The sequence below is a fragment of the Silene latifolia genome, chromosome 5 (assembly GCF_048544455.1).
Source record: "Silene latifolia isolate original U9 population chromosome 5, ASM4854445v1, whole genome shotgun sequence".
NCBI lineage: Eukaryota > Viridiplantae > Streptophyta > Magnoliopsida > Caryophyllales > Caryophyllaceae > Silene > Silene latifolia.
Genome location: NC_133530.1, coordinates 70,951,222 through 70,976,830, shown reverse-complemented (window position 1 = coordinate 70,976,830; position 25,609 = coordinate 70,951,222). Strand labels below are relative to the sequence as shown.

Below are 25,609 nucleotides of genomic sequence, written 5' to 3'. Positions count from 1 at the left end.
TTAGACACAACCATTTGCAATTGAAAATCCTACATCAATACCCGTCCCTTGGGATCCGACCTTTACTTGCCTCTTTGCTAAGAGTAGTTTGTGAAGTTATAAATATTGTTTTGGTTAGGTAGCTTTTGACGACGAGTTTTATACCGCACCAAAAATGGCGCCGTTGCCGGGGACGGTGTTAACTTGATTTGATTTTCATTCATTGTTTTTAGTTGTGTCTTTCTTTACCTTGGGGAAGTCAATCTCCTCAAGGTTGTTCTAATTGTTTTCGAGTTGTTTGATATTTTGCATGTCTAGGAGATCACAAGGTAACTTGTTACCCATTGATCTTGAAATTGAAAGAACCTTGACCAACAATAGAAGACTTGCTAGAGGTACTTTAAGAGGTATTGGAGAAATTGTGGACATTCAGCCAAATAACATTGAGTTTACCAACCCTTTTGCAAGAGAAGGAGAGGACAACCCAATACAAAACCCACCACAAAATCAACCCACAATGCCTAAATTTTCATAACATTCCGTACCAACCGAGGAGAACCTACCAAATGGTACTCCTACACCACAACATTTAACCGGTAATTTCATTGCCAAATTCGCATTCATACAATTAGTTGAGAGAAGTCAACTTGGAGGGATGCCTAGTGAAGACCCTCATTCTCATATGGAGACTTTTTGTGACTATTGTGATGTGATTTATCAAACCGGGTTACTCAAGACCAAATCCGATGGGTCTTATTTCCTTTTTCTTTGATTGGTACCGCGAAACAATGGTTGAAAAGCCTAGACAAGGCTACCCTTGGTATTGATTCATGGAAGAAGTTGGCACTTGCTTTCTACAAGAAATTCTATCCTCCGAAAAAGACTAACATGTTGAGAGCGCAAATCACCGGGTTCAAACAAAGGGATGAGGAATCATTATACGAGGCAAGGGAGAGATTTAAGGACACTTATCGTTCTTGTCCACATCATGGACTTAGCGAGTGGTTCCTTGTGCAACAATTTTGGAACGGTCTCTATGAAGACTCCCGAAACATTCTCAATATGGGATCCAATGGTATGTTCACCGAAGTTGATGACAATCAAACATGGAACAAAATTGAGGAAATGGCGGTCCATAACTCGCAATATAGTAGGCCTCGGAAGGCTACTAGAGGAGGAAAGCATGAGGTGGATTCCATTACACAATTGGGTGCTCAACTAAGTGCTCACATTGACACCATCAATTTGAAGTTTGAGAAGACCATGACTAAATTTGAAGAGGCCTCCAAATCACCCAAACAACATGTTAATGCTATGGTGGCATCATCCTCAATTCTAAGTGGAGTATGTGAGAGTTGTGGAACTTTGGGACATGACCAAAGTGAATGTAGGGGAACAAGTGAGCAAGTGAATGCTTTCCAAGCATACAAAAGTGGCACCCCTTATTCCAACTATTACAATGAGAATACCAAATTACATCCCAACCTTTCATACAAGAGCCAAAATGTTCAAAACCCTCAACCAACATACACCCCACCTCCAATGAGAAATCAAGCTCAAAGACCCTTTTACAACCAAAGCCAAGGTTATCAAAATCAGCCCTCTTACAATCAATCCAATGACCAAAGTTTTGATGTTCAAAAAGCGGTCCTCCAAATGCAAAAGAATCAACAAGAATTTTTCACCCAAATGCAAAAAGATAGCCAAGCAAAAGACATCACCATCAACAACATACTAGCCCACACCAAAATGTTGGAAACCCAAATGACTCAATTAGCATCTTCTAGCCCTCAAAGAAAAAAGGAGCAATTACCACCTCAAAGTAATCCCCCAAGACATGAGTCGGTTAATGCCATCCGTTTGAGGAGTGGTACAAGGTATGAAGGGCCAAAGAAGAAAATTGAGGAAGATATTGTGGATGCTAGTAACAAGGAAAGAGTTGTGGAGAACTCTAAGGAAGAAGAACCCACCATTCAAGAAGTTTCAAAGAAGAAGAATGAAGAGAAGGCTAAAGAAAAAGAGCCTATTGTGATTAGACTTCCATTTCCAAGTCGTCAAGCTAAACCTAAGTTTGATGAACAACTTGGAAAGTTCATGGAAATTGTGTAGAACTTAGAAGTCTCAATCTCATTCACGGAATTGATCAATCATGTTCTGGCCTATGCAAAGTACATGGAGGATATTCTTACCAAGAAGAAATTCATCCGGAAGCTAGAGACTATAGCATTCACTAAAGTGAGTAGTGCTATTCTTCAAGGAAGTTCACCTCCAAAGCTCAAAGATCCGGGAAGCTTCTCTATTCCTTGCACCATTGGCGACACTATAATCAACAAGGCTCTATGTGACCTTGGAGCAAGTGTAAGTGTCATGCCATACTCGGTATGCAAGAGGCTAGGAATGGGAGAGCTCAAGTGCACTAATATCACACTTCAAATGGCGGATCGATCAACAAAGATACCTTTAGGGGTATGGGAGGATGTGCCGGTAAGAATTGGCAAGTTCTTCATCCCGGTAGACTTTGTCATTGTATATATGGAGGAGGATTCCAACATTCCTATCATTTTAGGAAGACCTTTCTTGCACACCGCGGGAGCGGTAATTGATGTGAAACATGGAGAGCTCACACTTGAAGTTGGGGATGAGATAATCACTTTTAATCTTGACAAGACAATGAGAGCTCCCCGACTACATGAGCCATGTTTCAAGGTTGATCATTATAGACGAGAAAGTGATAGGAAGAAGTTGGCATCTCAATGCAAAGATCAAGCTATGGGTAAAGAATCACCACCCATATGGAAGAATAAAGTGGATAATCTTCAATATGCTCCATCCGGAGAGCAAGAAAGTTTCAACAAGAATGAGAGCTTGAATAGCTCACCACCACTCATGACAAGTAAAGAAGAATGCCTCATTGGCCATGACAATAATAAAGAGGAGTTTCTCTTGTCAACTCATGATAACATTATTGGGGAGCAAGTAGATGAAGTTTGTGGTCTATGGGATGATGAATTTCAAGGGTTATTCAATCCTTATATTGGTAATGCTATGACCCTAGACCAAGACTTTGGTGATCATTTTAACTCAAGTCACCACGATGAAGATAACAATGTGCAAAGGTCTATTGAAAATCTTTATAATAACAATGAACAAGCCTTCGACTACTTCTACAAGGTGTTGAGCAACATCAACAACACCTTGGCTATGCCCCCTTGACATCTCATCCATGAATGAGAGTTTGATGGAGTCCTCCCTAAACCACCATTTGTAAATATTCTAACCCCTTAACTTGCATTTTACTTCTTGTATTGCATTCTTTGTCAATTTTGGATTTACATTTTTATGTTTTGATCAAGATTATCATTATGAGAGGAAGTGAGGGAGGTACTTTAATGTTTCTTGATGTGTAGTGTTTGGACTAAGTGTGGGGATAGCAATTGCCTAGGCTATCCAAGTCTTCGTAGTGCACCCACAATGAAGACCAAAGGAATAAATAAGAAATGACTTGGGATATGAAGATCCCCACGGGTGGAACTGAACCCGTGAGGTGGAGGAATAATCTGAGCGTCCTGACAGTAAGACGCTCGTCTTGACAGAGCTGAAAAGGAAAATTTGGTACTGACTATGGATCCGAGCATCCCATGGAGAAGACGCTCGTCTCAGTCAAGAAGACGCTCATCTCATTGAAAATCTGAGCGTCCTGGCTACTTCAAAATTTGGGATTTCACTCTGACTATGAATCTGAGCGTCTCCAGAAAAATCCGTTCGTCTCCAGAGAAAGACGCTCGTCTCCTCTAGAAGACGCTCGTCTCAACACGGGTTTAGGGTTTCATTGCTGACTGACCTACAATCCGAGCGTCTCATGCCTAATCCGTTCGTCTCCTGCTGCTGAGATGCTAAAACACGGGATTTTAAACCTTCTTCCCCATTTCATTTCATTCTTTCAAAACAAAAACACACTCTCAAAACCCTCAATCCCTTCATCCATAAAACTCAATTTCCTCAACCAAATTCACCCAAATCAAACCCAAACTTCCTCAAAACACAATCAAATTACTCCTTTATCAACAAAAAGTCATTCAAACATCAAAATCATCAAAAATTGAATCGATTTTCTAGGGTTATAAGCAAATTTCGAAAATCCTAAATCGATTTGGGATTCATTGAAGCTTGAGGATACTAGAAGAATTCAAGCAAATTATTGGTTGTTGAGACATTGTTAACAAGGAGAAGAACAATGGCATGGACAAAAGGTGGAAACAAGGCACCCCCAAAATCAAATCTTTCAAAGAGGCAACAAGCTCTTCAAGCTTCAAAAGCTTTGGTGGTATAACAAGCAAAAGTGGAAATTCGAGAAACTCTTACTCCTATGGTGGAAGCTACTACTCCTATTCCGGTTATTGAGCAATTACAAGAATATCCGGAGGTAACTTTCACATCTGATTCTCATAGGAAAGCTTTATATCTCTTGCTAAGAAAACAATTTTGCCCACCAAGTTTATTTGCCAAGATGCTTTAACCAAATTGGGTGTTCTTGAGAGGACCAAGAACTTCTTCGAGTCTATGGGGTTGCTTACATTATTTGATATGCAAGAATTGACTTACCCCTCCCTCACCATGGAATTTATAAGTTCATTGAAAATCACTAAGGTAGAGACTCAAAATAATATTGAATTCCACCTTGAAAATGTGGATAGAAAGATGTCTTTTAATGAGTTTTGCAAGGTGTTTGGTCTTGAGGACCATTCTCCTTATGTGAAGAAGCCTTCAAAATATAACCCCGCCCCTTTATGGAAAGGGATCACCGGAAGAAAATTTGAATCCTTCCATGAATATCGTGCCCTTTATGTCCACCATTCGGGTATAAGGGTATGGCATAAGGTTGTGGGAAATACTCTAATTGCTAGGAAGGGGACTAACCATTTCACCGAACTCGATTTCATGTACCTTGAGTCAACCATAAATGTCGACAAGAAGTTGACCAAGAAATACAATGTACTTCAACTCTTACTCGAAAGGTGGCTTACAATTGACCATGGTAAGGAAGGAGCGGCCTTTATAGTAAATGGGGGATTGGTAACATGGTTGGCCAAGCACTTCAACCGGAATTTCAACAAAGATGAGACTTACAAGCCGGTTAGGGGAGGCTACCTTATTGATCTAGCCACTATGATTAACAAATTCCATTGGGTCAAGAATGACAACCTTGACAACAAATTTGAGTGGCTCACCAAAGATGCGAAGTCCTTCATTCTACCAAACAAGATTTGCCGACTCAATGTCCGAAGCCCAAACTATCTTCTTCCACTCTCCGATGAAGCCGAGTTGATAATGCAACAACATAGGGAAACCATTGTCGAGCCCTCCTCCTATATTGTGACTCCACCCTACCCGTTTACCTCCCAAGAATTCCGACCCGAAGATGTTGAGGTAGGTGATGATTACTTGACTCAATTAATGCAACACGTGCATAAGCAAGCCTATGAAGACCGAGTCAATGCCTATAGAGCTCAATATCGTCCCCTCCTACACCTAGCTAGGCAAGGACTCCTTGACCCATCATGTCCTTTGCCTAGTTAGGCGGATAGGAAAGTATTCTTTCCTAATGCTCCTAACATGGGTGGTGAGGAGATTGTTGTTGAGAGTGATAAAGAAGAAGAAGAGGAAGAAGAGGTTCAAAGTTCAAGTGATGATTGTAAAGCCTCTGGGTCCATAGAGGTAGATGATGGTGAAGCCTCCGGGTACATGGAGGTAGATGATGATGATACTAGTGAGGAAGTAGATGATGATGATGGCGATGGAAGTGATATCGCTATGAGCGACAATTGAGGAATTAACAAGCTTTTTGGAGGATGCCTAAATCCATTGTGAGTTTCCTACACCTCCTTTAGCTTTGTTCATTTCTCTTGTTTTCAAATATTTTTATCTTGATCAATTGTTTAAGTCCTAGCAACACTCAAAGGACTCCCACCTCGGTCCCATTGAGGTGTCTTTTATTGTTCCCACCATGAAAAATCCAAAATGACAAATTTAGTTTCATGCATTGCATTCTTGTGCACGAACTTTCCCATTTTTGACATTAGCAATAGTGTCTCATTTGGTTTGGGAAAGTTCAAGCACAAGCATTGGGAGTTAATCTAAATTATGCTCTCCAACCAAACAAAAATTCATGCATCATATAGTGTAGTGTAGTTTGCATCACTTGTGTATATGACATGAAGTTTGCATTTAGTATAGAAACCATGCATTCTCATATTAGCTTGCATAATTTCCTATCGTATTGGCCATTGAGGACAATGCCCATACTAGTGTGGGGATGGGAAATTCTAACATGACTTTTAAAACAAAAATTAAAAAAATTAAAAAAAATTTGAAAAATACAAAAACATGTCTTTTTATTTCATAATCATAAAAACCATAAAAATTTGAAAAATTGAAAAACCCAAAAACATGTTCATTCCTCTTTAGTGTAGAATTGTATATATTGTATATACTTGTTTGCTTGTTTGTTTGTCCTTTTTCACATTGATCGACTATGCCACATCCGAGAGATGAGGATATTGAAGACCGCATGGTATGATCTTTCCAATCTCTTTTTTCCTCTTTATGTTAATGATTATGTGGCTTTATTTTGATTGATGCGGTATAAACAATGTGATTATAGGATTGCATTTAGATTATATGACATACTAGTTGGTAGAAGCATATGCGTTAGGTTGTATAAATATTAGTTGCATCATGGCATATAGTTGCATTTAGAAAAAAAAAATTGTGAAAACATCTATTTGGGAAGCTTGACAAGTGTATATAAGGCCCTTGTAGATATTTTTTCTTCTTAAGACTTTGCTCATTAGAATACTTGTAAAACGCCCTAGGATGTGTCATGCTAGTATCCTTTGACCCATGGATTAAGGCCTAGTCAAGGGTACCTTATGGTGTGATAACTCCTTGGCTACCATTTATTCCAAGGTGACCCTTGAAACCATGCAACCATCTTCCATATTCTACCACATTTTGTCATCAAAAAGGGAATGGGCACAAAAATAATCCAAATTTGAGTTCAAGTAATGAAAAGAAAAGTAAAAGTTTGCAATTTGCATCAAAAGAAAAGAGGAGTAACAAAAATGAAAACTACTATGCTTCAAATATAAGCACCCTCACTACAAATGGGGTAGCTTTGAAAATGTTCAAAAGAAAATGCAAAAGGTTCAAAGTTGTCAAGTATTGAAATGCCAAACATCAAACGAAATGGCAAAAAGAAAGTGTTCTCAAATGTCAAATGCCACAAGAAATTTGGGGGAATAACAACAATAAAAGCAAACTCCCACATAAAACTCAAAATCTATCGATCCCTTTTCCATTGAATCCACTTTTATGCATGGTAGAGAGGGGACGACCCTTCTTCTTGTCTAGGCAAGGAGGAGAATTCCGCGATCCTCCAGTGTTTCTAACACCATAGGAAGTCTACTCTTGATGAAAGCATTTAACAATTGAGGACAAAGGTACCCTAGCTTGACACAACTTGGAGGTGATTTATTGGTATCCTTCTAGGCTTAGTAGTTTGAAGAAACCATATCTATGAAGGAGTGTGTACCCTTAGATTGCTTCCCTTGTAGATAATTTTCGCCACTTAGATGAGGAAAGTGCTATTAATTTTTGTAGATGCATCCATTACTTGTTTTGTGTGCTTTAATGCTTGGATGTATCGCCATTTTGGCAAGCCCCACCTTGCCTTGCAAGAAGGCATCCTACCTCATGGTTGTCTTGTTGTGAGTTGAAGGGGTGGAGTGAGACCCGCTAATTGTCTCACATCGGCTATATTAGTAGGTTAGTTTGAATAAAGGTCCTAGTTTTAGTCACCTCTTTACTAGGGATGAGCAAAGGTTTGGTTTGGGCATGTTTGATGTGACTCATAATTGAGCATATTTAGTCCCCGAATTAACCTCGTTCCTATGCTTTATAGCACTTATTTGGGTCATTTCTTATCTTTAGTTTCCTATTTTGCATATTCTTTGAGGTTTTGTCCCCTTGGTAGGAAAGGAGTGCTAACCTTGCATTTACATGGCAAAATGGAGCTAAATTGATGGCATCTAATAACCAGGCATCAAAGAGAAGACATTACTAGAAGGCCTATGTAGATAATAAATTGAAATGGGCAATGATGAAAGGATCCTTGCATCCCCAACATGATCCTTGCGGATTGTCGAGGAGTAAAAAGAAGAGAAGCTGTCTGTCCCAGGATCCGAGCGGATTGCCACCAATCCGGGCGTCTCTGAGCAGCACAACCCAAGCGTCTTGTGCCCAGGACGAGCGTCCCAAAGCAGTGCAAGACGGGCGTCTCATCTGTGATCCGCTCGGATCACAAGTCAGAACCAACCGTGCAGCAACTCAAGACGCGCGGGACGAGCATATTGACGTGGGACTAGCAAGACGGATATGCTCAGTTCCTCCGAGAGAAGCATTTCCTCAACTTCTCTTAAGGGTCTTAATAGTCATTTAAGCCCTTAGTAACCCTAATCTATGTAACTAATCTTTAGTATAAATACCCAATTGTACTACCTAGATTAAAAAGGGAATTCCTAATCAAGTCTTATGATTCCTTAATACTCTCTTAATTAAGTTGTAATCAACTCTTAATCAAGTCTTAATACAAATCTCAATACTTAATCTTTCCTTAATTTCTCTAATGTTCTTCATTTATTTTGGGTAATTAGAAGATTATTTGGGTTTATTTGGAGGATTGACAACCTTCCATCAATCATCAAGTACTTCTATTATTCTTTGCTTTATTATTTGGAATCATCTTCATAGGTATAATTCTCTCTTAACCTTATTTAATTATTGTCAATCACTTTCATTTATCCATCATGTTTTGCTTTGCTAGTATGATTGAGAACCTTGTTAGCATGTTAAACTTGATAATGAGTGAGTAGTTTCCTTAGCTAGGGTTAATGGGGAATTAGGGGAAACCAACATGGGGATTGATTCATGCTTAATATAATATGTTTTCATAATTAATTTGCTTGCTTGTTGTGATTTCAACTTATGCACATGTTATGTTTGATGAAATGCGAGCCTATGAATCCTTGCATTTTTTGCCCATCACCTATCTTTTCAATGAGACTTGTAAGCTTATACACCAAATCGAGTCTCATTAGACCATGCATATAGTTGAATAGGAAGGACTAAGTCGACTTGTAGGTGGTGTACAATCTAATCGATTCGGCTCCGGGACCCAAACCTTCTTGGGGATTGTAAGCTTATACACCAACTCGATCCCATCACAACAATAAGTGCTAGCATCTAGTAGAGAACATGTTTGTATGATCAACTCCCATGAATTCCCTATGAACCCATGACACCCTCGTGCTTTTAATCAATTGTTTACATCTCACTTTAATCATCTTGTTTGTTTTCATTACTTTACTTTTATATTGTTGATTAGTTTAGTTGATCTCCTATCTCAACCCAAATTGTGACACCCTTAGACACAACCATTTGTAATTGAAAATCCTACATCAATACCCGTCCCTTGGGATCCAACCTTTACTTGCCTCTTTGCTAAGAGTAGTTTGTGAAGTTATAAATATTGTTTTGGTTAGGTAGCTTTTGACGACGAGTTTTATACCGCACCACTTGGCCACCCTCTTTCCCACCGGTCCCCCTTTTACTAGAATAAGAATTGTTCTTATTCTAATTATCCATTCACACATTATTCACTTCTCTCACTTTCTCTTATTCTCTCTAAAATTAGTTTTAGAATAAATATTGTTCTAAAATCTTATATTCATTTAAGATTACTAGAGTAGTAATAAGAAATAATATTAAGATTAAGGTTTCTAATTAATATATCTAGTTAATATATAATTAGATTTAAGGGGTTGTCTTGGTGCCATCAAGAGGAGAATCTCTACTATTGGGATTTAGGAGGATCATCCTTTAATTTTTTTTTTTTGGAAGGAAAGAACATAGATAAATAAATAAGAGAGTTAGATTACATCAAGGGGGCGGGTCGGGGGAGAGAGGCGCGCAGGCCAAAACAAAGTCTGTAGTACAAAGATCCACAACAAAAGGAGGGGCAAATGCCCACTCAAAACAGCCTTGTGCGGGGCTAACGTCATGGACGGAGTAGTGAGCAAGAGCATCCGCCACTCGGTTGGTCGTTCTCTTCTCAAACACCAGCTTCAAATGGGGAGAGTCCTGCAAGAGGGCCCTACACTCAAGAATAATATTAGCAAAGGGGCCACACGGATCAATAGGTCGGAGGATAGCGCTAACGGCATCAAGACAATCAGAGGCAACCAGAACATTGTCCCCAAGGACACTAGCACGTAAAATCCCATCTCGGATGGCACGGACCTCACAAAGGAAAGGGCAAGTACCAGGGAACCGGGTAGACCAACCAAGGACCCAAGACCCATGACAATCTCTAATGACACACCCCGAACTGGCTAAACAAGAAGAGGGAGAGAGAGCCGCGTCCATATTGGCTTTAAGCCAACCAAGCGGCGGAAGGGCCCAGCTAACAGGATAGCTAAAGGCATCAAGGGGGATGGTACTGGTACAGGGGGTGGCAGGAGGGATCATCCTTTAATTTATAGCTCAAGAACAAGTGAGAAGGAGTCCTCACTTGTGCCCTAAAAACCGATTTCTTCATATGTAAGGAATTTTGTTCTTACTTTTCTATTTATATTATGTTATGCATGCACTAGATCAACATCTAATTTAATGAGTTAATTAGATAAATAATTAAAGAGTTTAATTAGAGGGTTATTGAATCCTTTCAAGAACAATTTTAGCATAAATTATGGAGTAACTATTTGTTTTATCATAAAAAACATTCTTTTCCTAGTTTTATTATTATAATCTAGTAGGAGCAAAAGCTAACCCGACTCGATCCGCCCGAAAATTGACCCGATAGAACCTGAAAATTGAGTGAACCGAAACCGACCTGACCTGAACTGATAACCGATAGCGGCAACTTTTTTTCCAACCCGAACCCACCCGACCCATGTCCCAATATTGACTCTACCAGATGAATGACCCGATAATGAACTAACTTAATAATGATGTAAATAAGACGAAATTAACATTTAATTACATGTGAGCAGTTTTGACAAGGGCTTAATTTGGATGCTATGATGAATTATTGGTTACTTCTGGAAGACGGGCGAGTGCAGCTTGGCTAGTGATGAACTTGTAGTTTTGACATTCATTAATTCAGTTGCATTCCTTATAGACTTTTGTTGTAGTTCGTTTGACTTCAGTTTGGATCGAACTTATGTAAAATTTCATTAAAGTTAATTTATTTATCAGTTGATGAATTGTTAATTGATTTGGTTTCAATGTCAAGGGTTACTTCGTAATGGTAACACGCTCCATTTTCTTGGACTGTCGTGTTTTGACACTTGAATAATTGAGGGTATTGCATAATCTTTGGATTTTCAAAAGTTGTGTAGAAAACAAAAATAAGATATTTAAGATTTGTAGGAATATATGGTCTGACTACGAAAAGAATATTCTTATTAAATTATAGCATTCAAACTTCGATCACTTCTTTCCCATGATTTGATATTTTTTACTTAGAGGTGGGTCGGTTACGGGTGGGGTTAAAGCGGATCGGGTCGTATCTGATTCGTGTTGTGTCGGGTTAGTGAAAGGTTTGGGTCGATTACAGTTCATGCATGTCGGGTTATCTTCAGGTCGAGGGTCATTAGCAGGTGGCAAGTCGGGTCAGGTCATTAGCGGGTCACTACCAGGTCAGGTTATCATCATATATTTTATCTTATATATTTAGTTTTTTATGGATAAATTTTATATTTAAACAATGTGTATGTGTATTAATTGTAGTTTTAACTTCATTCTCTCTCTAGAAGTAACACTACCTAAAACATCTATGAGAGAGACCGGGAACCAAGCTTCACGCAAAGGTCCTGGCTGTACATCTGAGGATACCGTACTGACTTAGGCATCGGAGAGGGCCCCCTCGAGACACCCCAAGGCCCTGTGTGTTCCATGTGTAAGAAAAACTCGAGGCAGCAGAGGATCATCTCACCTAATATTCGAAAGGAGCGTCGTTAACCCAACACAAGTTTAGACAACATTAACTTGATTGTTTTAAACCCAAACAGGTAACATATAAGAAATTTCATACCTGTGGACACACCACGCCGATATATCTCCTTAAATATTGAATTAGAAAATAAAGAATTCCTTATATAAAACTTATTTCTAAAATAACGAACCAGTTTCATATCATGAAAAAGAAGAAAAATAAAAAACCCACAAATAAACTATGGAACTTTTAACGTTAAAAGAGAAATAAAAACTTAAATATATAATCATGTGTGCTTTGTGGCACAGTGGAAAAATATTGTAAGAACCTAAACCATTATTATTGCCCTGAGTAATCTGTGTTGGTTGCTAGTGGGTCTCATTGTGGTGAAACAATTGAGGTATTTATCTTCATCGAACAAAAGATCAGTTAGCTCAATAGACAGCCAAACAGGAAAGCTAAAACACGGCTATATATTTTTAACCCGGGAAGTGGTGATTGACCCCCATAACTTTGTGCAATTGTGAAATTAACCCTTATAATTTTCAATTAGAATAATTTGGCCTCATAACTTACCTAATAAGTGAAATTAAACCTCTTTATCAAAATCTCACGATAAATTCAATTTATCATATCAATAAAAGTAAAAATGGTTATGTTTTTATGAAAAATACAAAATAAAAGTTTACAAAAAATAAATTAAAAAAATCATAAATTAGATAAAAAAATTAAAAATACTTTACGATAATCAAACAATTATTATTTTTATATAAAGTACATATTTTTCAACTTTTTTTTACAATTTTTGTAAAAAAATTTCAATTGCAAAATATTTTGTTAGGTAGTTGTGTTAAAATCAAAAGTCGGAATAAAAGATTTTCATGACAAAAAATATAAACAATATAATAAAAGGGCAAACCAATATTCAAAATACTTTATTTTTCAACATTTCAAAAAAAATTCACAAAAAATTGCTAGTTGTTTTTTTTTTCAAAAAATCATACCGAATTACATACGTATGTAAAAAAAATTGAAAAAATATTTTGCAATTGAATTTTTTTTACAAAAATTGCAAAAACAAGTTGAAAAATATGTGCTTTATATAAAAATAATAAATTATTTGATTTTTGTAAAGTATTTTTAATTTTTTCTATCTAATTTATGGTATTTTTTTTTTTTTTGTATTTTCATAAAAACATAACCATTTTTACTTTTTTGATAGGGTTTTTTGTCAGAAACTACCTTTTATTTAGGGTCATTTGTGAACAACTACCTTTCATTTTTTTTGGCTTTCAACTACCTTTCATTGCTTCATTTTGCGAAAGACTACCAAAAATCCACTTCCGGCGAAAAGAAGTCGACTTTCCGGCGTTGACTTACCATTTCATGTTGAATCTAACTCTTTACTTCATAACCCCAATAATCGATGATAAAGATTGATTAAACCCAACATTAATCACATCAATTTGTCTATCTCTTACCAGAATCAAAGTCCTAATCACCGAAACAAAATCATCATTGATATTAATCTTAACATGGTAAATAATTCTTCAACAATAATGATTTATTATGGCCTTGTTGGCAAAATTAACTCTAGTGTTAACTATTCGAAAATAATCATGGATTCAGTCTTAGGATCACTTGTGTGCTACTATCTTATTAGTTTTCGTATACCCAACATCTTATCATGAAGAGAGAAAGAAGGTACTTTAATATGACTTAGATGGATAGAAGGTTGATGAATCATGAGTAGTCTATAAGGTTGTTGAAATGTAAGGGTGAAGGTGAAAGTGGTAGTAAAGGTGACGACGGAGATGGAGATGGAGATTGAGATGGTTGATGCGTTGTTATTGCTTTGAACAAATTTTTATAAGGTGTTGGGCATAGAGAGGGGCTTTTTCGGATTTTGTTGGGTGAACAAAGGCAGAAATATGGGTAATATGTCTGAAAAAGGGAGAAAAGAGCAAGTCAATGTCGGGAAGTTGACTTTTTTCCTTTTGGTAGTCTTTCGCAAAATGAAGAAATGAAAGGTAGCTGAAAGCCAAAAATAAAATGAAAGGTAGTTGTTCACAAATGACCCTAAATAAAAGGTAGTTTCTGACAAAAAAAACCCTTTTTGATATGATAAATTGAATTTCTCGTGAGATTTTGATAAAGGGGTTTAATTTCACTTATTATGTAAGTTATAGGGCCAAATTACTCAAATTGAAAGTTGTGGGGATTAATTTCACAATTGCACAAAGTTATGGGGGTCAATCACCGCTTCCCCGTATTTTTAACATTATTCACATTGTTTATTTGAGGTACTTATATTTTATGAAATCTTTTTGTCCAAACGTCATTATACAAAAATCAAAGACTTCATTTTCACGTTGTATTATCCAAATCATAAATGCATCAAACACAAATTCAACAATGTCAAGTTTTATTTCAACAATGTTTTACTTTGTCAACTATTACATGCTTTACCAAAAAAAAAAAATGTTTTACTTTGTCTACTATTTACATCGCGATAACTCATTCGTTGAAGTTAATTAAAATGATTCCAATTAAAGGAGTTAGTAACTTAATAATATGTATATGTCTGCATTCAAGAAGGTTTGCTAATCTATCTTTTGTTTAAGTTTAGTATTTACCATTGATGATATTTTGAATATTTCGTAATTCAAACATGTTAAAAATCGTTACAGAACCTGTGAAGAAATGCGAATAGTCCCACATGTGAGTGTTGTCTCACATTGATAAAAGAGGAGAAGTACTACCACTTTATAAGGTCAGGGGTTACTCCCTCTATTACCAATTGGTTTTAGAGTGAAACCCTCTTGGACCTGCGTTGTGGACTATTTCCCGTTCGATTGAGTGTGACCCAAACCCATTGTTGATTTTAACATGGTATCAGATCACATGGTTATGTGACTTGGGATTCATGGGCCAAGTTTGCAGCTGGACGAGCAAAGATGCTCAGTTGAATTTGTCCGTCCCGAGTTGATCTCAAAGCCATTGTGTGCCACCATTTGGACGAGGCCCGATCCCGAGCTTGTTTGCAGTTGGAGAAAAATTTCATCCGTTGATGGCTCCGGTCTGATTTAAAGTGGGCACACATGTGAGGGTGAAGAAACGCGAATAGTTCCACATATGAGTGTTGTACCACATTGATAAAAAAATAAGAACTACCACTTTATAAGGCAAAGGGCTACTCCCTCTATTGCCAATTGATTTTAAAGTGGAACTCTCTTAAACCTGCGTTGTGGACTCTTTTTCCTTCATTTGGGTACGGCTCAGACGCATCGTTGATTTTAACAGAACCTTTCACCAACAAAATTTGATTAAAATTGTTTGATTAACATCACAGGCTCGGTTTTTATATACTCCCTCCGTTCTGGTGATTTTTTACCTTTAGTTTTGGTTAAAAAATACCTTTAGTTTTGGTTAAAAAATACCTTTAGTTTTGAGGAGGAGATCAATTATTAGATGACAAGTGGATCAAATTGAGTGTGAAAGATCAAATTGCTCATCAAAAACATTTCTAAAATAGAAAAGTAAACAATTGACCAAGATACTCTAAAATGAAATAGATAAAGAAATGATGAGGTAGTATATTTGTATATGCTTACGTACTCATTGAAATCAAGTTAATCAACATTGGTAGACTAATAAAATCAAAGTTGAAAAAATTGTTTCAAGTCATTGAATATTATAAAGATTCATAGTATCAAACAAATTAAAACATACATAACACCACCCTATTAATCAATCACTGCAAAAGTATTTAGGGCATCTATCACTTGAACATGTGAAATATTGTTAGCTATATATGACAAAAACGCAGTTCACATTGTTTCCTTACCTATAAATAAGGAACTCATATTTTTTTTCCCAACAATTTATGATCATAACTCATAAGTAACAGAAACAATGACTTCTCAAGGCATTCAAATTATAATATTGTTTCTTAGCGTAGTATTATTAACTTCATGGAAGTTACTAAGGAAAATACTCGACCCACCAACAACTTTAACGAAGAAACAAGATATAAATAGTTCGTATTTACCTCCTAGCCCACCAAAACTACCCATCATCGGTCATCTCCACTTGGTAGGGAGCTTACCACATCGTAGTTTCCAAACCCTAGCTAAGAAATATGGTCCAATTATGCACCTTCAGCTCGGTTCCGTGCCTGTTATCGTGGTATCATCACCCGATATGGCGGAACGCCTTCTTAGAAACCATGATATTCTTTGTGCAAAGAGACCTATGTCCGACGTCTCACATGACCTTTCATACGGCTCCAAGGGGATCATATTCACCCCGTATAGCCCGTATTGGCAAAACGTGAGAAAATTGTGTGTGATGGAGCTTTTGAGTGCATCTAAAGTAAGATCATTTGCATGGCTGAGGAAGGAGGAGATTGCGAAACTAGTGTGTTCGCTTAAGAATGCTTCGGAAGCTAATCAGGCTATCGAAGTTGGAGCGAGTGTGGGTGGTGTTTTAGAGGAGTTGATATATAGAATGTTGTATGGAAGTCCTAAAGAAGACTTTGCACTTAGGTCTGTTATCCTTGAGGCTTTGAGACTTTCAGGAACTCTCAATATTTCTGACTATCTTACATTTCTTGCTCCATTCGACGTTCAGGTTTGTTTCCTTCTAAAACTTAAGGTCTATATAACGACATGTGGTTTTTTTTTTTTTTTTCAAATGAACCCACTATTAGAGCTGGCAAGTCTGACCCGACCCGAGTGACCCGACCCGAACCCGAGCAAACCCGACCCGACCCGACCCCGAAAATATTGTGACCCAAAACCGACCTGACCTGACCCGACCCGATGACGACCTGTAACCCGACACGACCCGATTATCAGTGACCCGAACCCGACCCAGACCCGACCCGATATTGACCCGACCCGATACTGACCCGATTAAATTGATGACCCGACAATTATTAAGCTTAATTTTGATCAAAATGAAAGTGATTTTGTGTTTAGATTGATATATTTGACTTAGTAATGAATTAATTAAACCAAATAATAGGTTAAAAACTAAATTTAATGGTAAAAAATTATAGTAATGCGATTAAGTTACCGGACCCGATAATGACCCGACCCGACCCGACACATCATTTGACCCGAAATGACCCGACTCGACAACGACCCGAACCCGACCCGACTCGACCCGAAAGGGTATGCTGACCCGATATGACCCGAACCCGATATGACCCGACCCGACATGACCTGACCCAAACCCGACCCGACTGACCTGATTGCCACCTCTAGGCCACTATGTCGCAGATAAGAATCGAACCTTCTTCCTCGCAGTTGAAGCGAGAGAGCTCTTACTATTAGAAAATATTTATACAATACTCCCTCCGTATCACACCAAAGGTAACATTTACTATAAACATACGTACCACACCAAAGGTAACATTCTTTATTTGGCCCACAACATGACCAAGTTATACCTATACTCATTTGATATTTACACAAAATGTCATTACATACCCCCACCTATCAACCCACAATTACTTACCTCACCTATTTTTTCCCTCTTTACCCATACTTTTTCCACATTTTTTTAAATACTCCATTTTTCCTACGTTAACTTTAGTGTGGTACGAAGGGAGTATTTCCTTTACTTACCTCTTAATCTAACTCTCATTGTTTGTATATATCGACATATGGGTTGCATGATTAATACGAGTGGAATTTTCAAAATTAAGTATGTTAGCTAATAAAAAAAAGTAAACGATAGTGCGGTGTTAGATTTAATCCGAATAGAGACCATAACTTCATACTAAATTACTCGGTAAACGGTAAAGCAGAAGCGTACCTGATTACATGACGAAAGGTTGGGATAAACCGTCTGAAGAGACGGTCTTTGGGATTAGGTCTTCTAGTAGACACACACATACCATAGGGATCTCTCTACTGATGGGATGCAGGGAGCTTAGGTTATTGTGTGCTATCAGGACCATAACCCAGGTGACTTATATATAGTCTCCTTAGTCTAATGTCCCCATCATGCATTAGCAAACCTAATAGGTATCTACACTTAGATAATAGGCTCACCCATACCTTTTAAGATGTTTATAAATAATAAGCTCATATAATATATACCGTAGTGGATCACCTTATTTTGAGCTAACCTTAACTAATAGCGCATAAATATAATTACTACCGAATTAATAATTTATCCATATATAATATTGTATTATGTCCATATTTCTTACATGCGGAGTCAAAATGAACAATTATAGTATTTCGTATGGTACGTATGTCAAAATTTCATCAATTGTTTCTTACTCGTTTAATATTTGACAATGCTTTAATATACGGAATACGTATCAATTTAGTCTAGTTATTTGGTTACGAAGTATGTTCGTGTGAAGCTATGATAGTTTGAGGTTAATGTACTTCCACTAGAATCTATCATCCAGTATCTGAGTATTTTATACTTTTTTTTGTTTAGTCATTTATTTCACCTTTATATTAATTGTGCGAAATATTTTAATCAAAAGTAAAATCCTAGAAGTAGTGACATAGTCACTCTTCCATCAACTAGGTCTTAAGATCTCATCAATTGTTAGACAATAGACGTTTTACGTTATAAATTTGCATATTTTAAATTTATGGCTTCAAAACCCCATAAAAAAATACCCCGTAACAATTAAATTAAATTGACACCACTCTCTAATAATTCTCACTACGCCGTTGGATACAGGGTTTGAGACGACGTATCAAAAAGCTTATGGCAATGGTTGACGATGTGTTGGAGAAAATTATCAGCAACCACGAAGATGAAGGTAAAAGGGATCAACGGACTCACAAAGATTTAGTAGACGTGATGTTATCAATAATGAAAAACAATAACAGCCCTAGTAATGGACCGTCATATGCAATCGAAAGGGACAATATTAAAGCCATTTTAGTCGATTTAGTTGTGCCAGCAATTGATAGTGCTACAAACATTGTAAAATGGGCATTAGCAACTCTCTTAAAACACCCACAAAAATTGAAAAAACTACAAGACGAGATCGAAAGCGTTGTGGGTATGCATCGAATCGTTGATGAAAAAGATATACCTAAATTTCGGTACTTAGACTTGGTAATCAAGGAAATATTTAGGTTATATCCTGTAATATTCGCTCCACATGAAGCCATGCAAGATATTTCATTTGATGGTTATCATATTCCTAAAGGTTCACAAATATATTTGAATTTATGGGCAATTGGCAGAGACCCTAGTATATGGTCTGATAATTGTGAGGAGTTCTACCCTGAGAGGTTTATTGAGAATGATATAGACATGATTAGCGGGCAAGATTTCCGGCTTGCGCCATTTGGGTTTGGTCGAAGGAGGTGCCCTGGAACTCTTCTTGGTTTGCTTAATGTGAAGCTGATGTTATCTCAGTTGGTGCATAGCTTTGATTGGAAGATGACTGATGGTAAGTCCCCAGAAGGTTTAGTGATGAAGGAGAAGTTTGGGCTTGTTTTGTCCATGGCTAATGACTTGGTGTTGATCCCCAAATTCCGTCTTAATAAGGCTGAATACTAGCTTGTGATCTGCATGAATTACTTAACAATTGTTACGAAATATATATTGTATAATATTACATGGATGTTTATTTTTTAGAAGATTTTAGAATCTGTAGTTTTATGAAAACTCCAATTATATTGTATGTGTATATAAATACCCCTATATATAATGGAATATAAGATCAATTCGGTCTCCCTTATTTTCTCTCTGTCTTCACTCTATAATTTATCTCGCTCTTTGTTTTACAACACGTTATCAACACGAAACCCCAGCCGATGAGTAAATAGAAATTAGGGACATATAATCGTAAACACAGGTTCATCGTGATTTAATCACGAAGTCTAATCATTGAGCAGAAAAAATATTGAATACATTGTGAAATGTGATATATGTACTTCATTAGAAAGGACGTGAAAGCCATTAAAGTTGAGGTAAGAAAGCTTAAGAAAAAAGACAAAGGTAAATTGTTAGCGAGAGAAAGCTAAATAAAGATGAGATTTTATTATCATTAACTTATTTTTTTTTTTGGAACGGAAGAACATAATATTAAAAGGAAATCAAGTTCAAGAGAAATACATCAAGGGGGCGGGTCAGGGGGAAGCGGCTCAATAGCCGAAATAAAGTCCAAAGTACACAAGTTACTAACAAAGGGGGGGGGGCAAAGTCCCAAGTAAAACAACCATTACAAGAAGTGATATCACTTAAAGAGAACTTGGCAAGAGCATCCGCAACTTCATTAGCCGACCTCTTCTCAAACATAAGCTTCAAATGGTGAGAGCTTTCCAAAAGATCCCTACACTCAAGTATAATGTTAGAATACGGGCCACAAGGTGGGGCACTACTCAAAATGTTATTGACCGCAACAAGACAATCCGAGGCAATAATACACTTATCCAAAGAATGAGCACCAAACCGGAGACCCTCCCGAATGGCGAGAATCTCACAAACCAGGGGGTTAGGGGCAAACAATCTAGACGACCACCCCTTAACCCAAGATCCAATATCGTCCCTGACAATACACCCAATGGCAGCAAAGGAGGAGGAGGGGGAAAAGGCCGCATCCACGTTGACTTTGAGCCAACTATGCGGAGGGAGAGCCCAGCTACACGGGTAGCAAGAGGGAGGGAGGGGGCGCACACCGGGGTCGGAGGGGCACAATTTGCGCGACCAGGCGGCGGACAAGGCGAGGCCGATCCACGAAGCCAGGCTAGTGATGGGCGAGGGGGACGAGAAAATAGAGTCACACCTCTTGGTCCAAAGACGCCATAAGAGGAAGGTGAAAGTAGTGGGCCAAGAGAAATTAGAGGACAAGCAATTAGAGTGAATCCAGGGCTGAAGTTCCAAGGAAAAGAAAGAGGGAGGGACATCAAACTGAGCCCACACGGACGAGGCAAAACCACAATCACGGAGAAGATGAAGGGTAGATTCTTCGAGAGACGGGCTAGAGCAAAGGGAGCATGAAGGAGATAACGCTATGGAGCGTTTGAAAAGATTGAGATTTTGTGGGAGTTTATCCCACCAAACAAGCTAAAGGAAGAACTTGATCTTGGGAAGGATGGGGAGGTCCCACAGCCACCCTAAGTCGGGCGTGAAGGAGGGCGGGCACAGGGGAAAGGCTACAAAGGGAGGAGTAGGCGGAACCAACAGAAAATTTATTCTTGGGGGCAAGAGATGTAGTAAGGATGTCACAACGACCAGGGGAGGGGAGGGGGATTGTTAAGATGGTACTCATGATGTCACAGGGAATGACAAAATCAAGGTTATCAAAACACCACGACCCATTGGAAATGATGGAACTAAGTCTAACATCATGAGAATTCGCATTGAGAGGACCATGGATGACGCTCCTTAAGGGACCAAGAGTGGACCACCTATCATCCCAAAGAGAAATGGAGGTCCCGTCTCCAATGGACCACATGAGATGGTTTTGGAGAATAGGAGCTCCGATACCCACATTTTTCCAAATATGGGAACCGGTTCGGAAGGAGGATTGGCGGGGGCATGCGTATTTGTTACGCAAGGCAAAGGAAGCAAGGGAAGTCTTATCAACAAGAATTTTCCAAGTAAGTTTGGCGGAGAAAGCATCATTAAGGGGACGGGCAGCTTTGATCCCAAGGCCTCCAAGAATCAAGGGTTTGGTAACAAGGTCCCAGTTAGAGAGGTGAAGTTTTCTAGAGGACGTGCCCGACCAAAGGAAGGTACGAACACATTTGTCAATGTCCTTAAGGGTGAGGGCAGGGAGGCGAATGCATTGCATGATGTGAGAGGGGATGACATTTAAGGTGGACTTTATAAGGCAGAGTCTACCAGCTTTGGAAAGGAAGCGGGTCTTCCAGTTGGCTAACTTTGAGTGAATGGTGTCGAGGATGAACCTAAGGTCAGATTTCTTGGGTTTGGTTCCTTTAAGGGGAAAACCGAGGTACTTACCAAGGTTAGAAGTGGTTTTGATTCCAAGGGAAGTCTCAAACATATTAATAGCATCCACAGAGGTATGTTTGGAAAAGATGAGTTTGCTTTTAGTACAGTTAATTTTTTGTCCCGAAGAGGAACAGAAACTTAAGAGGGTGTCTTGGAGAGCGCACAAATTATTCTCAGAAGCACGCCCAAAAAGTAAGATGTCATCCGCAAAAAGGAGATGAGAGAAAGAAGCTCCCCCTTTGCCAAGGGGGAAAAGGGTCCAATCCAGATCAGTGCACGACTGGTGGATGAGGGTGGAGAGAGCTTCCATACAAAGGATGAAGAGGTAGGGAGAAAGTGGATCACCCTGCCTAATGCCTCTAGAGGGGGAAAAGCTAGGCAGAAGGGTCAACAAAATATCTATAACAAATTTATAACCATCTAACAAACTCATAGACTAACCAGGTTCTATTGTACTAGTTTCACAGCCTCCCTTCAAGTTGAATTTGTTATGTTTCAAGTCAAATAGCAATCCCAACTTCGATGCCAAAAAGAAGTGTTGTTGTTGGCCTAAGGGCTTTGTCATCAAATCTGTCAACTGCATGCTAGATTTAACATATGTTGTAGACAACAAACCTTCTTGGACTTTTTCTCTAACAAAATGGCAATCAATATTTAGGTGTTTTGTTCTTTCGTGGAAGACTGGATTTGCAGCTATGTGTTGGGCTGCCTTATTGTCACAATTAAGTTGTATTGGTAAAGGTACTGTGACTTTGAAATCAGCAAGGAGGTTTGAAATCCAGACCAAGTCACTATCTGTATACGACATAGCTCTACACTCAGATTCTGCAGTTGATTTGGAAACTGTTTTTTGTTATTTTTTTTCTTCCATGAAATGAGGGAATCTTCCAAGAATACACAATGGCCTGTCAAAGACTTACAATGTACTGGAAAGCACCCCAGTCATCATCACAATAAGCTCTCAATGACAGTGGTGAAGATGCAGAGTAAAATAGAGCCCCATCAGATGTACCTTTAAGTACCTCACAACATGCAATGCAACTTATAGGTGTGGCATCCTGGGAACAGTAACAGATTGACTTAGGTGTTGTATTGCATAAGACAAATCAGGCCTGGTCAATTTGAGGTATAGTAACCTCCCCACTAGCCTTCTATAAATTTTTGGATCCTTTACCAGGTTCCCTTCTTCTGTGGACAGCCTTAAGCCGCTAGGTAATGGATAAGAAGTAGGATTAATATCTTTCACTTCTGTAGCTTTAAGTATATCTAGCACATATTTTCTTTGATTCAAAATAATCCCTTCATCACTCCTCAAGACCTCCAAACCCAGAAAATATTTAATTGGTCCTAGATCCTTAATAGTGAATGCCTTATGTAAAGCATCCTTAAGCTGCTGAATCACATGTGCATTGTCCCCAGTTATAAAGACATCATCTAGATATACTAGTACCATGATTAACCCCTTCTTGGTATCTTGCACAAATAAAGAATAATCATTCTTTGACTGCACAAAGCCTTCAGATTTCAGCATTTTTGTCAACTCCAGATTCCATTGGCGTGAGGCCTGCTTCAACCCATATAAAGAGCGTTTTAATTTGCAAACTTGATGTGGTTGAGCCTTGGTGTACCATTCTGGTGGAGACATATATACCTCTTTCTCCAAAAATCCATGGAGGAAGGCATTATTAATATTTAACTGGTGGATAGGCCATGCCCTTGCTACTGCAACTATAAGTAGTAACCTCATTATGCTAAACTTAGCTACAGGTGAAAAGGTATGCTTATAGTCCTTTCCCTCCACCTGATTATATCCCTTGGCAACCAACCTTGCTTTGTATCTTTCTAAAGAACCATCTGGATTGAACTTAAATTTTATAAACCCATTTTGACCTTATAGGTCTAAAACCAAGAGGAAGAGATGTTAAATTCCAAGTCTTATTGTCTTCTAAAGCCTGCAACTCTTTGTTCATAGCCTTTATTCAGTTTGGATCTGTTTTGGCTTGGTTATAAGTTGTTGGCTCAATAGTAGATAGCACATTGTTGAGTGAATGTATATAATCAGCTGGATAACTGTCCATATTGAAAACAGAGAAAGCTTCTGCTTCTGAAGTGGATTCAGCATCAGTAACAGTATCAAGATTACCCTGAGATAAAGTAGCACACACAAAGTCCTTAAGTCTTGGTAGGATTTGCCTTGGTCTGGTGGATCTCCTAGCTAAAATCCCAATATTTTGAGTCCTATTCTAAGCAACATCAACATTTCTATCACATGAAGTTGCTGGAATAACATGAGTTTCAAGGTCTTGATTTTGTGAACTATTAGTGTCATTATTTGTAGAAGTATTTGGATTATTATGAGGGCTATTATTACTATTATTGTTGTTTGTAATAAACTCAAAATCTGTATCAAGGTGTAACATATTATTTGGAGGAAACATTTTTTTTTTTGTCTTATTTGTTGAGAAAGGAAAAATATCTTCATGGAATAGAACATCTCTGCTAACAAATACTTTAGGATTTTCTAAATCATAAAGTTTATATGCCTTTCTGACCATACCACCTATGAAAACTCATCTTCTTCCCTTGGCCTCAAATTTATCTTTAACTGGCCTATGTTTTGGAGCATAGCAAAGACAACCCAGTATCCTTAATTCATCATAACTAGGAATTTTCCCTAACAATACTTCATGTGGAGTCCCCCCCCCCTGTTGTACTAGGCAATTTGTTGATAACATAGGTTGCTGTTAACAGACTTTCTCCTCGGAATTTCTTAGGTAGATTTGCATACAGAAGCATAGCCATGGCTGTCTCTACCAGGTGCCTATGTTTCCTCTCTACCCTTCCATGTTGTTGTGGTACTCCTAGCACACTTCTTTGGTGTATGATCCCTTTACTGTCAAACAGATGACCACTCTCTTGCTGGAATATCTCAGTCCCATTGTCACTTATTACTATTCTAACAGACCTTTGAAACCGATTCTCAACTTGAGCAAAATAGTGGTCAAGATAGAAGCAACTTGAGTTTTAATCTTCATTAAAAAGTTCCAGTCACTCTAGTATGATCATCTACAACAGTTAAAAAATAAGATGCACCAGACAAAGTATGAACTTTGTAAGGTCCCCACAAGTCAATATGAATGAGATCAAAAGCATTCTTAGCTCTGGAATTACTTATAACAAAATGTTGTCTATGGATTTTAGCCATAGTACAAGTGTCACAGTAACAATCTTGCAAACTTTTACAATCAACGCCATCTATGTGCTGCATCTAAAGATGTGTGTCCTAGCCTAGCATGGAACAAATCCAGTGTCTCATATACATTACAACTCTTGCTACAGCTAGATACACTTTCCTGAACATTATTATTGACAGTGTCTGTTACAATAGTGTTACTGTAATACTCCGTATTTATGAGTCTTTGGGTACTCTATCGAGTAGGCCTTACTCTGTCGAGTAAGGGTGAGTTGCGTTTTAAAATAGTTTCTGAACTGTTAGGTACTCGATCGAGTAACGGGGGTACTCGATCAAGTAAGGGGGCACTCGATCGAGTACCTTAGCTACTCGATCGAGTAGCCGGTTTACGGGGAGTTATTTCTCGGGTTTTGTTAATTATGCGTTTAACGTATATA

The 25,609-nt window shown here is 38.2% G+C and overlaps 2 protein-coding genes and 1 non-coding gene across 3 annotated transcripts; 1 reads left to right on the top strand and 2 right to left on the bottom strand.

Annotated features, from left to right (window-relative positions):
* Positions 1 to 867: 867 nt before the first annotated feature.
* LOC141658325 (small nucleolar RNA R71) lies at positions 868 to 974 on the bottom strand. The gene has a single exon (XR_012549217.1). It is a non-coding gene; the product is annotated as a small nucleolar RNA R71 (small nucleolar RNA).
* Positions 975 to 9,975: 9,001 nt separating this feature from the next.
* Positions 9,976 to 10,563, bottom strand: LOC141655518 (uncharacterized). The gene has a single exon (XM_074462595.1). The coding sequence runs from the start codon at positions 10,561 to 10,563 to the stop codon at positions 9,976 to 9,978; it is 588 nt and encodes a 195-aa protein (XP_074318696.1).
* Positions 10,564 to 15,821: 5,258 nt separating this feature from the next.
* On the top strand, positions 15,822 to 19,727 carry LOC141656150 (cytochrome P450 CYP736A12-like). Its single transcript, XM_074463027.1, has 2 exons — positions 15,822 to 16,663; positions 18,746 to 19,727. The coding sequence occupies exons 1-2, from the start codon at positions 15,947 to 15,949 to the stop codon at positions 19,577 to 19,579; spliced, it is 1,551 nt and encodes a 516-aa protein (XP_074319128.1). The 5' UTR covers positions 15,822 to 15,946; the 3' UTR covers positions 19,580 to 19,727.
* The last annotated feature ends 5,882 nt before the right edge of the window (positions 19,728 to 25,609 follow it).

Excerpts from the sequence above, each read along its gene's own strand:
- LOC141656150 (XM_074463027.1), top strand. The coding sequence starts at position 15,947 with ATGACTTCTCAAGGCATTCAAATTATAATATTGTTTCTTAGCGTAGTA. Across the intron at positions 16,664-18,745 it reads TTGCTCCATTCGACGTTCAG|GGTTTGAGACGACGTATCAA; the intron begins GTTTGTTTCCTT and ends CGTTGGATACAG.
- LOC141655518 (XM_074462595.1), bottom strand. The coding sequence starts at position 10,563 with ATGATCCCTCCTGCCACCCCCTGTACCAGTACCATCCCCCTTGATGCC.